Source organism: Ictidomys tridecemlineatus, chromosome 6 (assembly GCF_052094955.1).
Source record: "Ictidomys tridecemlineatus isolate mIctTri1 chromosome 6, mIctTri1.hap1, whole genome shotgun sequence".
Classification (NCBI taxonomy): domain Eukaryota; kingdom Metazoa; phylum Chordata; class Mammalia; order Rodentia; family Sciuridae; genus Ictidomys; species Ictidomys tridecemlineatus.
The window spans coordinates 68,671,740-68,692,062 of record NC_135482.1 but is presented as its reverse complement, the minus strand read 5'-3'; the positions used below and the strand labels follow the sequence as shown (position 1 = coordinate 68,692,062).

General features: G+C 38.2%; 1 protein-coding gene across 2 annotated transcripts in view; it reads left to right on the top strand.

Moving 5' to 3' along the window:
* The window catches only part of Ano6 (anoctamin 6), a 196,830-nt gene extending 177,507 nt beyond the window's left edge, over positions 1-19,323 (top strand). For both annotated transcript variants that reach the window (XM_078014846.1, XM_078014847.1), the window contains 3 exons: positions 2,736-2,938; positions 4,002-4,107; positions 16,153-19,323. In XM_078014846.1, coding sequence (XP_077870972.1) covers positions 2,736-2,938; positions 4,002-4,107; positions 16,153-16,359 — 516 coding nt within the window. In that variant the 3' untranslated portion in view covers positions 16,360-19,323. The remainder of the gene's footprint in view (positions 1-2,735; positions 2,939-4,001; positions 4,108-16,152) is intronic.
* Positions 19,324-20,323: the final 1,000 nt, after the last annotated feature.

The window sequence follows — 20,323 nt, the reverse complement described above, 5'->3', positions numbered from 1 at the left end:
GGTACTTCAAAAACCCCAAAACTGTATTTCACCATATAATTGTCACCAACATGTTAACTATTCCATGCCTCCTAATTTTGCCCCAAAGACAGTTTAGTAATAAATTATTTTTATGTAATACCAGCACAATATTTTTAAAAGCTTCACATAATAGTTGTAACCCTCTTTTGCCAAAAAAAAGGTGTAAAATCTGCAGTGATTATGCAGTGAAATAGATAATGACTGATTACAAAATTCTGTAGACTGTTTACAATTGTATATAATCACACAAGTTATTTGGAACCAGCTATCACCTACTACCCACCCCAAAACCCTCAATTTTTATCTGAATTACTTTTTGGAAGAAGTTACAAATTACTCACAAAATCCAACTGATAGAGTATGTCAGTTTCCCTTCACCCAAATACCCTGAACTTTCAACATCTACTGTGCTTCAAAATGAAGACTGATGTTTAGAAATATGAAAGGCCTTTCAAGTTCCACAATCATAAAAGAATTGGATCTGTCATGTTCAATATGCTGTAGTACACTAAGCAGGGCAGGAACATGGACTTGTATGCTTTAGGAAAATTTTCAGCAAAAAGGTTTGAAACTAAAAGGGTTTTCTTTTGACCTTCAACAACCAGAAAATTCAATTGACTCAAGTTCCCCATTCCTCAAGCATTCCAGTCTGATTGTATTAGGCATCTTTTCCCAGTATCCATGCCATGGCTCTACTCCATTAGCACAGATGGAGGTTTACTGACTTTCCAAAGCTGCTGTGTGTATGTGTACATGCCAGCTAATTGGTGTTACAGGTTCCTGTCCAACAGCTGTATTTTCTTACAATTTACCCTAGGAAAACTTATCACATGTGTATCGTTAATCTATGTCTAATCCTTTTTCCCACATTATTGGGATCTACTACACTTCTAAGGTGCAGTATACATGTATATATATAGATATACACACACACACACGTGTGTGAATATGAGCATTAAACATATATTGTATCCCTTCACACATACAATCTCAACCCTTCAAACACATCGTGTGTAATCCACAACCTAATGTATATAGAAGGAAGAACAGCCGCCAGGGGTGAGAGTGGGCATCAAGCTGGAGTTTGGTATAAAACCATTCATTTTAAAGCTGCTGGTTCAATAAATAAGCCGAATTGACATTGCTGTATCATGCCAGAGCATCTGCTATTGAAGACCAATTCTAATTTATTTTGATGTAAATGGAAAATTGTATGCAGCCCGGGGAATGAAGCACACTGCATTTATTTGTACTCTTGTAGCACATCTCTCAATTCAGGACAGAAAGGTATCTTGTCAGAAGACAATAGAATTATCTTCCTCATTGGAATTTTTGTAGCTTCCTGAAGCACATCTGCAGGTGATACTATAAAAAGGATGGTTGAGTTAAATAGCAGGAAAATTTAATCTATTGAAATCTGGAAAAGGGTAACATTCTTGCTCACCTCATTACTGATAAGCACGTGCACACACACAGATTTTTCACATTGGAGGGAATGACAAAGCTTATTCTAATAAGGGAAATTTATCAATATAAAAGTCCCTTAATTGTTTTTCTTGCTTTGCCTGAGATCTTATTTGTTGGTTTGTGGTCTCACTAGGTCTAAACCATATGTTTAGATGAATACTATCAAAAGTCATGTTGATCTCAAAACATGACTACCTCATTTAGCTTTGTTTAAACCAAATTCTATGTAATTAAAGTATATTCTCTCCCTTCTTTAAAACCAAGTTTGGAGGCTTAAACACTAGATGTAACAACACCGACATCATTGCTGGACTATGTGAATGGAACAACTCCAATATAATTTCTTGTCACCCACATTGTATTAAAATAAAAATTCCTGTTTTCTACTGATCTAATGAACAGAAGAATATGTTTAAACAGAAGAATAAGTTTAAAATAAGATTTGTTTAGACAAGTCAACCTTTAAAAAAATAATCAGTCAAGATACTATGGGTGGGGTGGGGAAGTGTAAATTTGAATGCCATTATTTAAATTTATATCAGAAAAATATATTTTATGCAATTTACATTCTATTTTTATGAGAAGCAAGTGGGAAAATTAGTTTTATATAACTTATTTATAGAAGAAGTAATTGATATAATATTAAGGTCAATATTATGAAAATAACAGTTTTGTATCTACAACAGTGTTCTAAATCCAAATCATGAAAGAATATCAAATAGAGCTCTAAAGTTGACTGAACATTTATCTCAACTTTTGAAAAATATTAATTTACATAATATATGCAAGCAACTAAAGTCATCCACAATATCTTAGTCTACAATTATTTTTGAGTAAGTGTGTTTATTATATTTAAGAAGCATAATAAGCAACTATCAAGGCCTTAGCATTTGAATTGTAGACCGTCCCTTAGAATTGAAGACCAAAAAGAAAATCATATTCTACTTTAAGTTTATTGCTTGAAGATTTTAGGACGTTCACTTTATACTCATTTTACATTTAAGAAAGATTATCTCTGAATATTTTGGTTTTTTTATTAGTTGCTCATGACAATACAATGATCTTGACATATCATACATTGGAATCAAATGGGGTATGAATTCTCATTTTTCCAAGTGTTCAGGTTGCAGAATCATATTGGTTAAAAAAAAAGCAATTTGATGAAAATAGTAATTCTAGCATATCTGTTAATCATAGCAACAAAAGCTCTAATTAGTGCTTCTTTTATTGTTTTCCTCTCAACACAGGCCATGATCATTGCTTTCACATCAGACATGATCCCCCGCCTGGTGTATTACTGGTCCTTCTCCATCCCTCCCTATGGGGACCACACTCACTATACTATGGAGGGGTACATCAGCAATACTCTCTCCATCTTCAACATTGCAGACTTCAAAAACAAAAGCAAAGGAGATTCGTTCTCTGGGCTTGGTGACCATACCACATGCAGGCAAGTTCTGCTATCTATTTTAAAAAGTCATGTAATCTTGAAAAAGGCGTGTGTGTGTATGTCATTTAAGTCAAATTGCTAGAAATATTTCCCACATATCTTTCTTTGCAATTAAACTAAAAAGGTAAGAAAGACTTGGGTTAGGATTTTTAAACCAAACCAAAAAAGCAAGACTGGAAGGTCAGAATTTCATGTGGTTTCAGGGAAACAGATCCGGGGGAAACTCATATTTTAGAAATGGAGAAATTTCAAGATGTCCAGAAATCAAGATCATTTAATTGTTAGGATTAATTTATTATTCAAGAACAATCTGAAGATACACAATGGTATACAAGAACCTTCATTTAACAAACATGTAAAGGTAAATGATGTAGATACCTAACAATATCCTCTAAAAGTATTCCAAATCTCTCTGCATTGGTTTTAAAGACTGGTAAGATCAACTATGGACAGTAAACATCACTACTCATAGAGCCCTACACACCTAAAGGAGGCTTTAAAATGCCTTTAGTCTAATTCTTCAAAGGCTTCACTGATTCAAATTCTCAACACAACCAACGATCCAACCAAAATTAATGTTTCCAAGTTATACTTGGTACAACCTCTTTAGAATCCTACACTGAACCTCCTTTTTTTTTTTTTAAACTCTACATAATTCTAATCAGTGAATCAACTCTTCTAAGTCTACAACAATAACACAGGACATCTGATGACAAGAAATTAGGTTAAAAAGTCACAATGAGGAGGCATCTCTCTGTGCTTTGTACAGAGAGATGGTCCCGTGACTGAGCCAACTCAAACAACATTATATAAATAATTAACAAACATGATCCTGAAAATAGGCTAAATTGTCTTTTTTTCTGAGTACATAGTCAAGGAGTTATTATTGCAGTGGGTTTTCTCCCCCTGAGTTTTGTGTCCAAAGTGAGATCTGGGAGAAAATCTATAGTGCCCAACTAAAAGAACATTGCACTAAACACAACTCCTTTTTAAAATAGGGCCCTTGTTTACAGTAGTTGATGAAAATAACTTGTCTCCTAATATGCCTCTGTTTTGTTTCCAGGTATCGTGATTTCCGAAACCCGCCAGGACACCCACAGGAATATAAACACAATATCTACTATTGGCATGTGATCGCCGCCAAGCTGGCTTTTATCATTGTCATGGAGGTAGGAAAGTGTACTTTGAAATAGTTTCTAAGACTGCATATTTGCAGACACTATTTTTAAAGTGTTGCTAACTCTATTTAAAATGCATAATATTTTCCTAATGCCTGGTAATAATTATTTTTAGGAGATGAATTAATCAGGTTTGGCCTGAGAATACCCATAGTACTCTAATTAAATGAAATTGGTCGTCTACTTTAGACATTAAAAAACACGTGTAACAGAGATCTGATTCCATTTGATGCTGTATTAAATGACCATCTTTTTTTTAAAATTTGGGGGCACTGAGCAGTATATGGGACTGTAGCAGGGCTTAAGATGAATAAGATGTGACCTTTGAATATAAGGAAGTTTTATCACTATTATAACTTCATTCAGACTATTGTTTTTATTCAATTATTACATTTTCATAATATCCCAACTTAGTTTTTTATATCTCTAAAATTAACTCTGAAAACTGACAGCTATAAATCATTAATTGATCTAGCCAACTTCTTTTTCAGCGAATAACTATTACCAAACAAATCCTCTAAATTTGTTTGGTGTTTACATTTAGCTGCAAGAGACAAAATTTACCTATAGTGGCTTAAATAAATAAGGGTTGATTTATTTTTTTAATTGTATATACCTTTATTCATTTATTTTTATGTGGTGCTAAGGATTGAACTCAGTGCCTCACATGTGGTAGGTGAGCGCTCTACCACTGAACCACAACCTCAGCCCTGATTTTTTTTTTTTTAAACATTAACAAATTGAGGCTTTGTAATTTGGTTAAGAAAATGTATAATGGATGAGAGGAAATTTTTCCAGAATAGATTGAAAGACATCAGTTTACAAAACAGAAAGCATGATCTACATCAGACAGAATAATAAAGGAACACACACTTATACATATTGTAAAGAAAACGCAACCCACCAAAGACAAGACCAAAACCAGAGAAAAAGAGATGACTGTCAAAGAAAATTAAAATTAGAACAAGAGTAGACCTTGTAACAGCAACTATGGGAGCCAAAAGAGAGTAGTCCAGTGTCTTCCATATGCTAAAGAAGGCAGCACTTTCCACAGTGAAAAACACCAGGACATATGGTTTTAGAAGAGTGAAACCAAGCTTTTTAGAACAGATTTAGAACAATCTTATACAAATGCCTTCAATGAGCAAAAAGAAGAGGAAATACTCTCCAACTCATTTGGTTAAGCTGAGAGTAGCCTTGATCCTAAAATCAGACAAGAATAGAAAGAGGAAGGAAAATTAGGGCCAATCTTACTCATTTCACAGATGCAAAAATCCTTTTGGAATGTGTAAGCTAAATCTTACAATATATTTTTAAAAGATAACATCACACCCTATTGGCTTTAACTCAGAAATGCCAGAGTGACATAACATAGAAAACCTACTTATCTATAAATATTTCCTCCCTCAAAAAAAAAAAATAAATTAAACCTCTTTCCTACATGGGAAATCATTATGCTTTTCCATCATCAAATAAAGTATAATAATAAAGGGGTCAATTCAATAAGAGTAAATAATGATGAGATGCATCAAATATTAGAACACATAATATAGAAAGAAAATATTAATATACCAAAGACTCCAATACATGGAACATCTATTCTCATGGATAGATCCTATGGCAGGCTACAAAACAAGTCTTACCAAATTTTTAAATATCAAAATAATATCAGGTATCTTTTGTGATAATAATGCAATAAAATGGGAAATCAAGTATCCAAGTTCTTAGAACTTAAACCACATACTCCTGAGCAACTGATGGATCAATGAATAAATCAAGGAAATTTTCTAAAATTTGGAAGAAATGATAATGGAAACGTATCCCACACATTTTGGTGGGTTGTAACAAAAGCAGTACTAAGAAGTTTATTGCAACGTGCCAATGTAAAAATAGCAGAAAACTCTCAAATTAACAATCTACTATTGCACCTTAAGGAAAAAAAATGAAAGATTAGAGGACACAAAAAAACAGCAGAAATAGAAAATTCAGAAACCCCAATGAAATGAAGATTTTTTTTTTTTTTAAGAGATGAACAAAATTGAAAAACCCTTAACTAGAATGAACAAGAAAAAAAGAAAGCCTTATTTGAGTCTGGAACAAGACAAAGATGCCCATTTTCTCCACTTTTATTCAATACAAGTACTAGAAGTACTGGAACAATCCAGCAAGAGAAAGAATTATGGGCATCCAGACTCCTGGCCTGGTTATCAAAGAAGCCTTTTGAATTTCTTTTCTTGGCTGAGCCAGGGCAACTCATTTTGAAGTGTTATAGTATCATGGCCTCCCAGCCCCCTGGGATAGCAAGTCTTAAAAGACTTTACCCTAACCAAGATGTGAACCATGCATTTAGGTTGAGCCTTGATTCATCAGTCGGGGCCTTTCCCTGAGCAAGTAAGTCCCACAAGGACCAAAGAGACATTTCCCAAATTATCTGGGATATACACATAACCATTTAGTTTTTATGGTAGCACAGGTTTTTTTGAAGTACAGGTTGGTTTCAACATTTTATCCTTTTGGCCTTTAATGTCCTTGCCTTGCAGGGGAGACACCCCCCAAGGCAACTCTGAGGTGCTTTAAAAGGTCAATAACCTGGAGACTCAGGAAGCAACCTTCCATATGCTTTTCAAAGAGGGTGTTCAGTTCTTTGTGGATGGAAACAGCTTAGACAAAACTCTCCCAATCCCAATGGTTACCATTGTTTGGTACAATTTCTACTGATGGTCTATGAGTCTTCTCTCTCTCAAATAGCAGCTTAAGATCATCTACACCTTGGCAGGAGTAGTCATTCTTGTTGTCTTCCCTGTCTCCTCAATGTTGATAGTGGAGTTCATTTCATCCGAGTACAATGGATTTATGGTTCAATTCCCACCCATTCTAAGGAAGACTGATCATGTTGTACACTTGGCATTAAATTGGTTATCTAGATTCTGTTCCCTCCACATCTTTAAGGGTACTCCATTTCCAGATTAGAAGTCATGCAATAGGACATCAGAGGCACACAGTAACCTCTGAGAGACAGATTTTTAAATTTTAATTTGTTATACAACAGCAGAATGCATTACGATGCGTATTACACATATAGAGCACAACTTTTCATATCTCTGGCTGTCCACAACACTTGATCATATTGAAAAGGAACAATTTGTAAAGATTATGTTAAATCTTCAAGTATCAACCCAAGGATGAGGCCTGAAATGGTCTACCATACAGAATTTCAAAAGGACTTAAACAGATCTTACTTCTAGGGATCACATGTATCTGTAACAGAATAATGGGTAAATTTCTATCCCAGGTCAGGCGAGTTTCCTGACAACATAGTGATCTTTTTAAAGTGTGATTCATTTTGTCAGTTTTTCCCATTGACTGTGATTTCTATGCTGAATGCACTTTCTATTTGACATCCAAAGCTTCTGAAACCTGATGCGCGATTTTTTTTTTTAAATGAATGCTGGTTCATGGTCATTTTGTATGGTTTTTGGCAGTCCATATCTTGGTATAATTTCCTTTAGCAGAATGTGAGTCCTTTGTCTGTCTGAATAGAGAAAGCTTCTACCCATCCCGGAAACATGTTCACAAACACCAACAAATACCTGAAGTTAAGATAGTCCTGGCATCCGAGTAAAATAAATCCTCAGAAGACAGTCTCCCCTATATGGGTGCCCTTCATTGCACTCTGGGCTACAATGGGTGTTTGTGTGCAGATCAGACCCAATGATAAAGAGTCCACTGTCGTAGTCCAGGACCAGTTTTTTGTTTTTGTAGCCACTATAAATTGTGGTGCCTTGTTGGAAGTACGTTCTGTGGTGTTCTTGTTTTAATACAGAATACACTCATGCCTTAGGTATTAAAGGTATGCCTTTTTCATCACCTTCCATCCTTGAGGGGGTTCATTAATAAAATGCCAATCCTTTGCCCTTTTATAGTCCTCTTCTGAGTACCTGGGTGCAAATTCTGATAAGGTTATTTGGGGCAGGAGGGGCCTTGTTAGTGTTTTGTTTTGCCAGCTTGTTTTACCATTTGATTGGCCAGTTTCTCTTTTCCACAACTTCATCCCCTTTCTGAAGACAAGGGCAGTACATTATTGAGACCTGCCAAGGTTTGTGCACTGCTTCTTATAACTGTAAAATCTGAGATGCAGATTTTATATCCATGTTGTTTGAGGTCACTTAGTTGCTGATCCTCCCAAATAGCCCCATGTGCATGAGCCATCGTGAAGGCCTAGAGTCAGCATAGATATTGACTCACTTGTTCTCCAGCAGAATCAGGGCTCCAGTGAGTATGGTACATTAGGACTTTTGTGCCGAGTCCCAAGTGGCAGGGCATCTGCTTCAGTTGTCTCTTGGACAGTTACTACCCCATACCCTGCATTGTCTCTCACTTTGTTCCAGAAGCTGGTACCAGTAGTGAAGAGTTCTGTGTCCCAGTCTTCCATAGGTTGATCAGCCAAATCTAGCCTGCTTGCATCAACTGTCTTGACTACAGACAATCCCCGCAAGTTGGTATCATCCCTGTGTCACTAGGTAATAGAGTGGCTGGATTTAAAGTAGAGGACACCTTAACATTCATATCATCCAGAACAGTAGCCTGGCATCTGCCCATCCTTCCTGCCAGCAGCCAGTAACCACTTTTGCTCCAGCAGAGTTAACCCATGATGGTGAGCACATGCTGTGGTGGGTAGCACTAGTGCAAACTTGTCAGCCTCTTGTAACAGTTCACAGGTGGCTGCAACTGCCCTCAGGCAAGGCAGCTATCCCGGGTCTAATTGCTTTGAAAAATATGCCCCTAGACATAGTGTTGATACTACATTAAGAGTAAGCATTCCTAGCCTAGTTCATTGTTTCTCATGTACATACAAATTGAAGAGCTTATTTAACTTTGGCAAACCTCAAGTGGTAGTTAGGTTTGAGTTTGTGGCTCAGAAGCCTATCAGGAAGAGATTCTGAACCTTTAGATTGGACTCCTGAATACTCTTAGTGCTTCATACAGAGGTCTGACTATAAGACCAAAATTTACTACCTAGATTCAACAGAAAACCCTGCAATTGCTGTTGGGTACAAGAGTCTTTAAATAAATTATAGCTCTTTTTCAGTCTAATAAAGCCTGATATATAGCATGTTGTATACATATTTGAGCCTTTTTCTAGGACACATTGTATCTATCCTCAGCCTGGTGGTTGAGTTCTGATGGTGTTAGTTACAAACCACTGGGTGAATGTCCAAGTCATTATCATTTGTAGCCCACACATCCTGAACAAATCTCTGCCCATCTGAATGAGGTTTTTTAACTGGAAGATTTGAAGTGTTTTAGGGCAACTTGCAAGATTGAATTAAATTATGTTTTTAAATCTTTTTGTGTGTTCTAGTTATACATGACAGTAGAATGCACTTTGACACATCATATGTAAATAACTTCCATTCTTCTGATTATACAAATGTAGAATCACCAGTCATGTAATCATATTGCACATAGGGTAATAATTTCTGGTTCATTCTATCCTTCTTACCCCCCATACCCTCTCCCCGCCTAATCCAAAGTAATTCTGTTCTTTAATTCCTCTTATTGTGAATTAGCATCTGCATATCAGAAAACATTTGGCCTTTAGTTTTGGGGGGATTGGCTTATTTTGCTTATCATGATGTTCTCCAGCTCCATCCATTTACCGGCAAATTAAGGCTGAGTAATATTCCATTGTGTATATATATACCATATTTTCTTTATCCATTCATCTGTTGAAGGGCACCTAGGTTGGTTCCATTGTTTAGCTATTTTGAATTGAGCCGCTGTAAACATTGATGTGGCTGCATCATTGTAGTATGCTCTTTTAAACTTCCTCGGGTTTAAACTTAGGAATGGGATAGCTGGGTGAAATGGTGGTTCCATTACAAGTTTTCTGAGGAATCTCCATACCACTTTCCATAATGGTTGCACCAATTTGCAGTCCTACCAGCAATGTATGAGTGTACCTTTCCCTCTACATCCCCCCCCACATCCTTGCCAACACTTATTATTGCTTGTATTCTTGATTTTGCCATTCTGACTGGAGCAAGATGAAATCTTAAAGAAAATCAAAAGTACTCTAATTGCTAGAAATGAACCTTTTTTTCATATATTTATTAATCAGTTGTATTTCTTCTGTGAAGTGTCTGTTCAGTTCCTTAGCCCATTTATTGATTGGGTTATTTGTTTTTGTGGCGTTTTCTGAGTTCTTTGTATATCGTGGAGATTACTGCTCTATCTGATGTGCATGTGATAAAGATCTTCTCCCATTCCATGGGCACTCTCTTCATGTTATTGTTTCCTTTGCTGAGAAGCAGCTTTTTAGTGTGAATCCATACCATTTATCGATTCTTGATTTTATTTCTTGTGCTTTGGGAATCTTGTAAAGGAAGTCAGATCCTAAGCCAACATGGTAAAGATTTGGGCCTACTTTTTCTTCTATTAGGTGCAAGGTTTGTGTTCTAGTGCCCAAGTCTTTGATCCACTTGAGTTTTATACATGTCGAGAGATAAGGGTTTGATTTCATTTTGTTACATATGGATTTCCAATTTTCCCAGCACTATTTGTTTAATTACACTGTTAAATTTTCTAAAAAACTAGCTGGATGCCCCTTCAAGCTTCCTACTTAAGTATTTAGCTTCGGGTCCCAGGCTTTACTTTTAGTGTAATCTGCGTAGGCTACATGTTTATAGCCCTTCCTGGCATGCCCTTTGTCCAGACTTTAGATCTCATCCTTTTTCAACTTCTACAAGCATTTATTCTTAAACTTGGGAAACTTGCGTCTCCAATTGCCTGAGGAGAAGTTTACGCAGGCATTTAGTTTGCACAAAAGGTCACTTTTGTCCCAAAAAGATATTGGGTACTCCAGTACATACAGAAAATGCTGTTTTAAAGTTGTATCTCCTCATTGACATTCCAATGTCTGGAGGAAGGACCTACCTTGAGCTTTACCTGATGCTCCCACAATCAGTCTCTACTTAGCTTTTTCCCTAATGTAATATTTTAATACGTAGTAAGTAGACCTGCATCCAAGAGAAAGTTAATCATTTGGCTCCCACTCTTCGTCCTATGTGGGGCTCGCATGGGGAAATTCACGTTGACCAGATCAAATCTGTAGGAGCTTCAAGGCCTTCTCAGTTCTCATCCAACCCCGTTTCCCTCACCAACATCTGGGGAGTGAGCCTCCCGTCAAGTTCACTTGTTTCTTTGAGCCATCATTCTTCCAATGGTCTTCTTCCTTCCATTAAGTTTTGAACCTAGGACCCACATACCTTATTCCAAAGGCCTTCTTCCTTCCTTAGGTCACCAACTTCCTCCCAAAGCCAGGTACAGCCACTTGGTTTCTTGCTTTGGGCAATCTCTCCTAGTCGAGAGGGACTCATTCCCAGGGCACCATCTGTCTTTTTTAATTTCTTTAATGGGTACAGGGAACTTTGCTCTATGAAAGTTATTTTTATCATATTCAGATTATCTGGGTTTTCTGGATCTACATCTGCATAACACTGGCAGGCTTGATAGATTCTCCCTTAACAGAGTCTGGCCAGGTTTTTGTAAGAGACTTTGTTTAGAAGCACCAGGCTCAATAGGGTCCACCTAATTTGCCTCCAATGTACTAGCAGGATCCTCCACAGGGAGACTGTGTGCTCTCCGGCTTTGTCAGTGACCATCTTCCTTTCCTGTGAGCATGCTATTCACCAGAATATAAATGTCTGCCTACCTCGGGTGGTAATTGATAAAAATGGAGAAAGAGAACTCAGCCCCTCCTACTGAGAAGATCCAGTCCACAGGACTATTTTCCCAATTAAATCCATCAGAAATAGAAATGGGCTATGCATCCTTACACGTCTAGTAGGTTGCCTCTGAACACTTGCCGCATCAGGAGGGGAAAAACCCATCCTTCAGGGTTTCTAATTACATTTCAAGCTCCCAATTACCTTTCAGACTCCATACCTTTGTCAGGAGAGGCCTGCCCTCTTGGGAGAGGGGGAACAGTTATTGCTGGCCACCAGCAGAGGGCTGGGTGTCACAGCTGTGGTAGGAAAGTGCCCCTGCAGCTATATGTGATGCTTCTAGAGGTGAGGGTTTAAGTTATTGATTAATCTCTCTCCAGACTAGCATCAAGTCATAAGGGTGGGGTCTTACCTGACCTCTGAACCACAATAGTGTTCAACATATCTTTCTCTTTCTCCAAATAATGCGAGTCTGAGAGAAAAAGATGACATTCCTTATAACTGTAGTGTACTAATTAAGTGACCCATTCATGAGGCACTTTTCCCCCCCGATTCCATGGCATATTGTGGCCAAGCTATAGTGAGATAAAATACCATTTGTTTTCTTTTTGGTCATAGGACTAAACTATAATCAGACTATTTTGTTAGGAGTCCTATTTGGAACCGATGGCGAGTTCCCCATTTTGATAAAAGTGAAAACAGTTATGAGCACACAGTCTGCATGTACTCAGAGAAGTATAGGCAGAATAAGGGAACCACACACACACAATCTACCAGAATCAGAGGTCAAGACCACAGATTTCAGGATAAAAGTCCTACAACTATTCCGTCTCCTACAGTGCTCTCTGAAAACCAGATGAGCAGACTTCTTTTGAAGTGAGTCTAATGAGGGAGAGAGGAGAGAGTTCTCAAGAGTACACCTCAAGATGACAAAGTACCCATTCTGATGCTGCAGATCATCTTACCTGAGGCTATTTCTTAATCTGCTACTGAGGGGCTATGAGGGTAACCCTCCTGAAGACGAGAAAAGGAACAGGTTGTCCCCAGGACTAAAGTGGCCTTGGTAGCTGCCAGGGACTTATCCTTCTACTCCCCAACCTGGGTCCAGTCCACAGCAGCAAAATCCAGCCTCACAGTGGGCGCCAGTTGTAACTGTACAAGGTTTTGTTCTGCCTCCTCATAGTCAATAAATGAAGAGCAGAGTGATGGAGGGAGAAAGAGCTTCATTAACATGCCAGCATTATTAGAAGATGCCATGCTGTCCCCTTCAGTGACCATGTTGCCCCCTGCCCTAAGGGAGAGTTTAATATGATTTTTCAAGGAAAGACTCATGGAAAGCTAAGCAAATACCAGAGAGGTGGAACCTCTTCTGAAATGTGGGCTAGGTCAACATCTTATCTGGATCATATAGGTCAGTGAGAGTTGCAATCCAGGGGGTCTGAAGATGACACTAGTAATCAGTACAGAAGCTTTGATCACTGGAGTGGCTGGTGTCTTGTTTTTGCTGTGGGCAGCATTTCTGGCAAGCACACTTCCAGGTATGACCTTCTCCCATAACTTGGGACTAGGGAGTATCTGGTAAGGGAGGGTTCGGGACACGCCTAGCTAACTTTAATATGCAGTTGATCTGTAAGTGATAGAGTATGTAAAAGCGAAAAGAAACTTCTGAGAATTGAGTCTCATTCAGTGGGGGAAGGGCTTATGTGTGCTTTTAATGTTACATATAGGAAACCCAAAAAAGATTCCTCCAAAAAGCCATTAGAACTAATAAATTCAGCCATGTTGCAGAATACAAAAGTCACATACAAAAATAATTAGTGTTTCTGTATGTCAATAATGAATTATGTGAAAAAGAAAGCAATTTCATTTCTAATAGCTACCAAGAAAAATAAAATATCTAGGAATAAATTTAACCACAGGGGTGAAAGATCTCCATAATGAGAAATATAAAACACTAGGAAAGAGGATGCAGAAAAAAAATATCTGGGTTGTATGGACCTTTTAACAATATTGATACTTCTAATCCATGCAAAAAGTGATCTTCAGATTCAGTGCAGTCCCTATCAAAGTATCAATTATATTCACAGAACTAGAAAAAATAATCCTAAAATTCATATGAAACAAGAAACTCAAAATGGCCGAAGCAGTATTTTTATTTCAAAATATACTACAAAGGTGTAGTGATTAAAGTGGCATGGTATTAGCATATAATAGACCTACATATCAGAATGAGACAAAATATAGAGCTCAGAAGTGAACCCACACATCTCAAGCCAACTGATCTTCAACAGAGGTGCTAAGAAAGCACATTGGGGAAAAGTGGTCTATTTGGGAAACTGGATATCCAAGCAGAAGAATGAAACTGGACCCCCATCTCTCAATAGTTACAAAAGCCTTGGGGCTGGGGATGTGGCTCAAGTGGTAGCGAGCTCACGTGGCATGCATGCGGCCCAGGTTCGATCCTCAGCACCACATACCAACAAAGATGTTGTGTCCGCCAATAATTAAAAAATAAATATTAAAAATTCTCTCTCTCACTCTTTAAAAAAAAATAGTTACAAAAGCCAAGCCAATATGGATTAAACACTTAAGTGTAAGACCTAAAATTAATAGAAGAAAACAGAAAATGTTCAGGACTTTGGATAACACTCAAAAGCAGAAAGAAAGAAGAAACAGCCTACAGGAGCAGAGAAAATATCTGCAAAGCCTACATCTGATGAGGAGTTAATAATCAGGATATGTAAGAAACAACTCAAAACACAGAAAACAAACCATAGATAATCCAATTTTTAAAATGGACAGCAGATATAAATAGGTGTTTCTTAACACAAATGGCCAACGTGTTTGTGAAAAAAATGCTCAACCTCAGGTACTCTCTGGGAAATACAAATCAAAACCACAATGAAGTATCCCTCCATTTAGAATGGCTGCAAACAAAGATCGTGGAGAAAAGGACACCATTATAAGCTCTTGCTGGGAATGTAGATTAATAAACCCATTATGGAATGGAAGTCCACAAAATTAAAAATAGAACTACCATATGACCCAGCAACCCTGCTACATTCAAAAGAAATCAGTATGTGGAACAGACACCAGCACTCCCATATAGATGGCAGCATTGCTCACAATAGCCAAGAAATAGAAGCAACCTCAGTTTACATAGAGTGGTAAATGTATTTTTAGAAGGTACCTATACATAATGGAATAGTATTCATCAATTAAAGGGGCGAGATCTTGTCATTTGTGGCAGCATGGATGGAATTGGAAATTCATAGACATTGAGAGTTGTATAGTAGTAACCAGAGGCTGGGAAGAGTATGGAGAAGGCAGGAATGAGGGAATATTGGCAAATGGACAGCGAGTTATGATTACACAGGCAAATTAAGTTGTTCGAATATTCTTTTGCACAGTAGAATGAATACAGGTCTCGACAATATCCTGTATATTTCCAAAACATTACAAGAAAGGACTTTCTTTGCACCACAAAGAAATAATGTTTAGGGGAGTAAATATGTATTGAAACATCACATGGTACCCTAAACGTGCAATTTTTATGTATTTTAAGTCAAATTTAAAATTTCTCCTGCTTCACTGGCCATTCCTTCTCAACAGCTTTGCCAGTCCCTTCCTCCTTCCTTCTCAATGATTCTGGGATTCATTCCTTTATGGTCATCTTTTTACCCTCTTGGTATTTAAAGTGAACAGAGTGCAAGAGATTACCAACTATATGCCAATGGACCTAAAAATTGATATTTTTAAAGTATTCTTCTCCTGAGTCCAACCCAAGAATCCAGCTGCCTAGTTTTTCTTCAAATATCTCATAGATCTCTCAACTGTATGCCACACATTCCTATATTTTCTTACATCCACTTCCAATAGTCTTCCCATAATCCATCCCTCGGTCCATGCCATCCAGCCTGCCCCCTCTTGATTTTGGCAGCTCTCTCTGTTTCTCTATCCAGAGTTCTTAGAGCCTCTTGGTTATTTTTCCTCTTTTTTCTCAACCCTAGAAAAAGGGCACACAAAGTATAACAACCAAATTGAGTGTCCTGTTTTTTTTTTAAAAAAATTCAATGTGTGTTTTGAGGGCCTTCATTTCATCTTTATCCTTTATAACTGATGTGTCCCACATAGGGTGATGCATTCTTTTCAACATAACAAATCTGTACCTTTCTAAAGTAGCAAAGAGATGTTCATTCCATACCCTGGCATGCACACAGCATGTCCACTATCTTGACCAGATATACCACAATGACAAGCAAACCCTCCATTTCCTTGTGACTGACATTTTTCTTCTTCTCTCCTGCAGCACATCATCTACTCTGTGAAGTTTTTAATTTCCTATATCATTCCGGATGTATCCAAAAGCACGAGGAGCAAAATCAAGAGAGAGAAGTACCTAACCCAGAAGCTACTGCATGAGAGTCACCTCAAAGATATGACGAAAAACATGGGAGCTATAGCTGAGAGGATGGTAGAAGTGGTAGATAACAATCTACGACCAAAATTAGAATGAAAGCTTTATGTTCCGAGAAGCACTTTAAAGAATTTAGCTCTGTCAAAATATATTATGAATCACTAATGAGAATGTTTAAGTTGAATCACTTGGGCAAATGTGAACGGTTAACTTTTGCCATTTTCATGTATTTTATTTTTCAGTTTCAGCTAGTGATGCAAAAACTGAAGAATATAAAACATATCAAGAAGGGCATAAAACTAATCACCTGGAAAACCTAATATGCTACCTTCTTTGGTAAATTGGAATTTTAGTAACCCAGTGTGCTTAGCAGCCACCCCTTGAAAGCAGAATGGATCCTTTTTTCTGTTTGATTACTTTCATCCCTTCCTATTCTCAAGCACATGATCTCCTTTATTTTTAGGTAGTGTTTTTTAATCTCTTTAGTTCACCAAATATAGTCCAGTTATCTTTTTCTTACCATAATTAAAGACTAGACATGCTACCACTTTAATAGCTTTTATACAATTAAAAACATTGCTTACTCAGAATTGAGTTTGAGTGCGGTATTAAGTGGCAAGTAGAATTCTTAATATTTAGGTGTATTATCGCATCCCTACAGAAAGAAACCTCACATAATAGGGAGTAATTTGTCTCCATTTTGGCCCGTCTTTGCGTGTCAAAGAAATGTTCGTAGTGGACTGAAATGACAATAGCCAAGTTTTGAAACTTTTATATTAACCCATAGTGACACCTTCTACCTTCTAGGATCACTCCTAGAATGATCTGTGCCTCATCAATGGTGACTGCCTTGCAGATCTCAAGGGAATAAAGTGACAAAAGTAGGGTTAGTTACAGATTCAAATAGAAGTGTAACTCTGTTCAATCTGGATGACTAAGTTGCCTCTTCTAAAGATGTGTAGTTTCTTGGGAGAAAATGATAATCGAATGATTAAAATTACATTTTTATCACATAACGTTCTGGAAAAGAGAAGCCCATCAGATTCCCGCCAGTCAACTTTTATTCACCAAACACAGGAGGTACATTACTGCAAATCACTAAGCGCCTTTGCAAATAGCTCACGGTGTGGCCTTCATGGCATGACCATGCTGTGTGGGGTCCAGGGGCTGCAGGTGCCCTAACTGTGAGCCACACCACTGTGGGCTTGTGTGGGGAGCCCTTTCATCAGGGGTGCAGCCTGTCTTCGTTTCTGTATGCCAAAGTGATCGACATAACAAAGCAGTTGCCCCCATGAACATGTCTTCCTGCACCTTCCACCCTCAGATTCTGGGCCCTGTAACTCATTTGTAATTGTATGTTTGCACTAGAAATAAGCATATTCAGATTGTTAACCGAAAAGGGAAACTCTGGATTTGATTTCAGCTTGCAGCCTCCTCTAGGGCCAAGTAGGAAGTTAAGGGTAAAAAGGAACGATTTGGTCACAAACCCTACCATCAGCTGGAGGTCACATCCTGAAGTCCTGCACCACTATGCTTATCTTACTCTCAAGTTTTGCTCCGCTAGCCGTCCACTGTGCTTTACTGCCTTTTAAGAGTCAGGCCCTGCGGTAGGTCTGGAAAAGACACAGGGCCTACACTTCTTCCTGTTGGCTGGTTAACAGGTCAGTGCTGCGTGAAGAAGGCTGTTCCTGCTGCATGGGCCTCTACCCACTGGGATTCTGTTAAATGCTCAGGTGCCCTAGGAAACAACCTATCAGTATCCCAGCAGGAAAGGGAAGTGAAACATGTTTCAATAATCAGATACAGATCGCAGTTTTTAAGAGCCTGCCATCATGAATGTTTCAAAATTTAAAAAAGCAGTATTCTGAGCTTTTGCATTGCCCCAATGGATCATAGACATTTCTCCACCTTCCTTTATCATGCATGTTAACAGTGTGGTCAGAGAGCCCAAAGCAGGCCATATGAGATCTCGCTGCACTGGGACAAGAGATGAATGTCTTCCCACTGGAGGGAACTATTTCTCATTTCCGCACAGCCTAGGTGGAGCACCACTGTTCCTTTTCCCACCCTCTGAGAGACTGCTCCTGGAGGTGCGTGTCGCCTTCTCTCTTATTACCTCTTCTCTGAAGTATGTGACTATCTCCTAGCATTTGATTCATCAACTACTTACTGTTTATGTCATCATAGAAAAAGAAATGTTTTTGCCTTATCTCTTTGTATATACTATAGAATTTTTTTTTTAATGTGCATTTATGTGTTTATAGCCCCAGCTGAGAGAATCCTCTTCAGAGTTTAAAAATGTGCTGCTATGGACAGGGGCTTTAAAACCCTCACATTTCTAAAAGCAGAAAATGATGTCTGACACTGCCAAGGTGCCCAAAAAAGCTAACTTGCAGTGGAGACCAGGGTCCCCCATAACTTCAGCAGTGTTCATGTGTCTAGTGCTACTTGTCAGAGAAAAATGGACTGTGATTGCATCAGCAAATGGGAGAGATGCCCCCTTCTCCCAGGAGCACCAAGGGGCATGGAAGTTGGCCTGTGACGGGAGGATCTGGCCCTCAACCTGTTCAGTGTTAACCACTATAAAAATTTTAGCTTTATATCCTGTGTATTGCCTGTGAGTTTTAATGGATTGAAGCATTAGACCCACTACTCAGGGGATTTTTCTTTAAACTCCCTCAGATATTTTAGATATCTCAGTAGAAATGAAAAGCCATCATTTTTGTTTTGAAACTAAACAAGGCCGTCTTGTAAAATGTTCGTCACAAAATACCCGCCTTTGTATTACATGTGCATCTTGGAGTTCACAGAACATTAATTCACAATAGGGGGCAGAATGTGATCTGTTGGTGAAACACATCTTGTACCATTTTCTTGTGTTCATATTATAATGTGTTTGAAAAGTTAAAGTGTCTGAGCAACTTAACTAAAGAGGAACTGAAATATTCATACTTTTCCTACACTGTGGCAAAAGATGTAAAGTTTGTAATTAATGTTAATTTCTATGCATTTTAATATTCTTTTATAATTATGAGCATTTTAATAAATTCATTTTTACAGACAGTGCTCTGTTCTAGTGCATAAATTTCCTAAGAATGAGAACACCTTTATATGCCATTTATTAGTGACCAGTTATGTATCACTTAGCAAATATGTACTTTTGTGTAAATTATATCTAAAATTGTATTTTCACAGTCTAAATTTACTTTAGAACATAGTTTTTCCAGGAAAAATTTGGGATGGGGTTTCAGACAGAGCTGCCACATACAGATGTTGGAATTGAGCCCTGCATAAGACCCTGAGCACCAGCCTCAGGTACTCCCAGTGCAGCTACCAGTGGACGGAAGGGTGCTTTTCTTTAATTTCGTGAAGGCATCTTCACTTGCTAAACCAGGGTTGCAAGGAACAATGTCACACAGGAAGGATGAGTCACTGAGTACAGAAAGACTCTGTACCTAGAGTCATACAGAAAGGGGAATTTGAGAAGAACATATAGGATAATCTCATTACAAAAATAAAACCTTCAATAGCATGTGGATATCTTGAGAGGACAAGGTGGCTGAATAGAGGGGGCCCAGCACTCACTGTCTTGTCCACAAAGAACAACCAACATAATAGGTGTATAGCTGGATTTGGAGGCGAGTGGCCACTGGAAACGAGCAGGAGAGACTAAAACCTGGTAAGATTACGCTGGAACAACAGCATCATCGTAAGAAGAACAAAATCTCTTTGCATCTGTGGAGCCAGGATCCACAGCCAGGGGAGCTCAAGGAGTTCCCCCTTTGCAGGGGTAGGGGTTAAAGAGCCCCAGGGGAGTGTGGGTGCTGGCAATCCCAACACTGGCTCACTGTCTTACAGGCCAGGGAGGTAAGTGTTCTGAAATTTGCATAATTGCTTTGTTTTGGGATCTCACATCATCTCCTATGTAACCTCCAGGGTGCCATAGCCTGGAGCCATACTGAGAAGGAAGCTATTGTCTGAATTTAGATTGCTCTAGGTCAGAAATCCCTGCAAAAACTCACCTCTGGAATTCCACAGGCATTCCACTGTATTGTCTTATGGA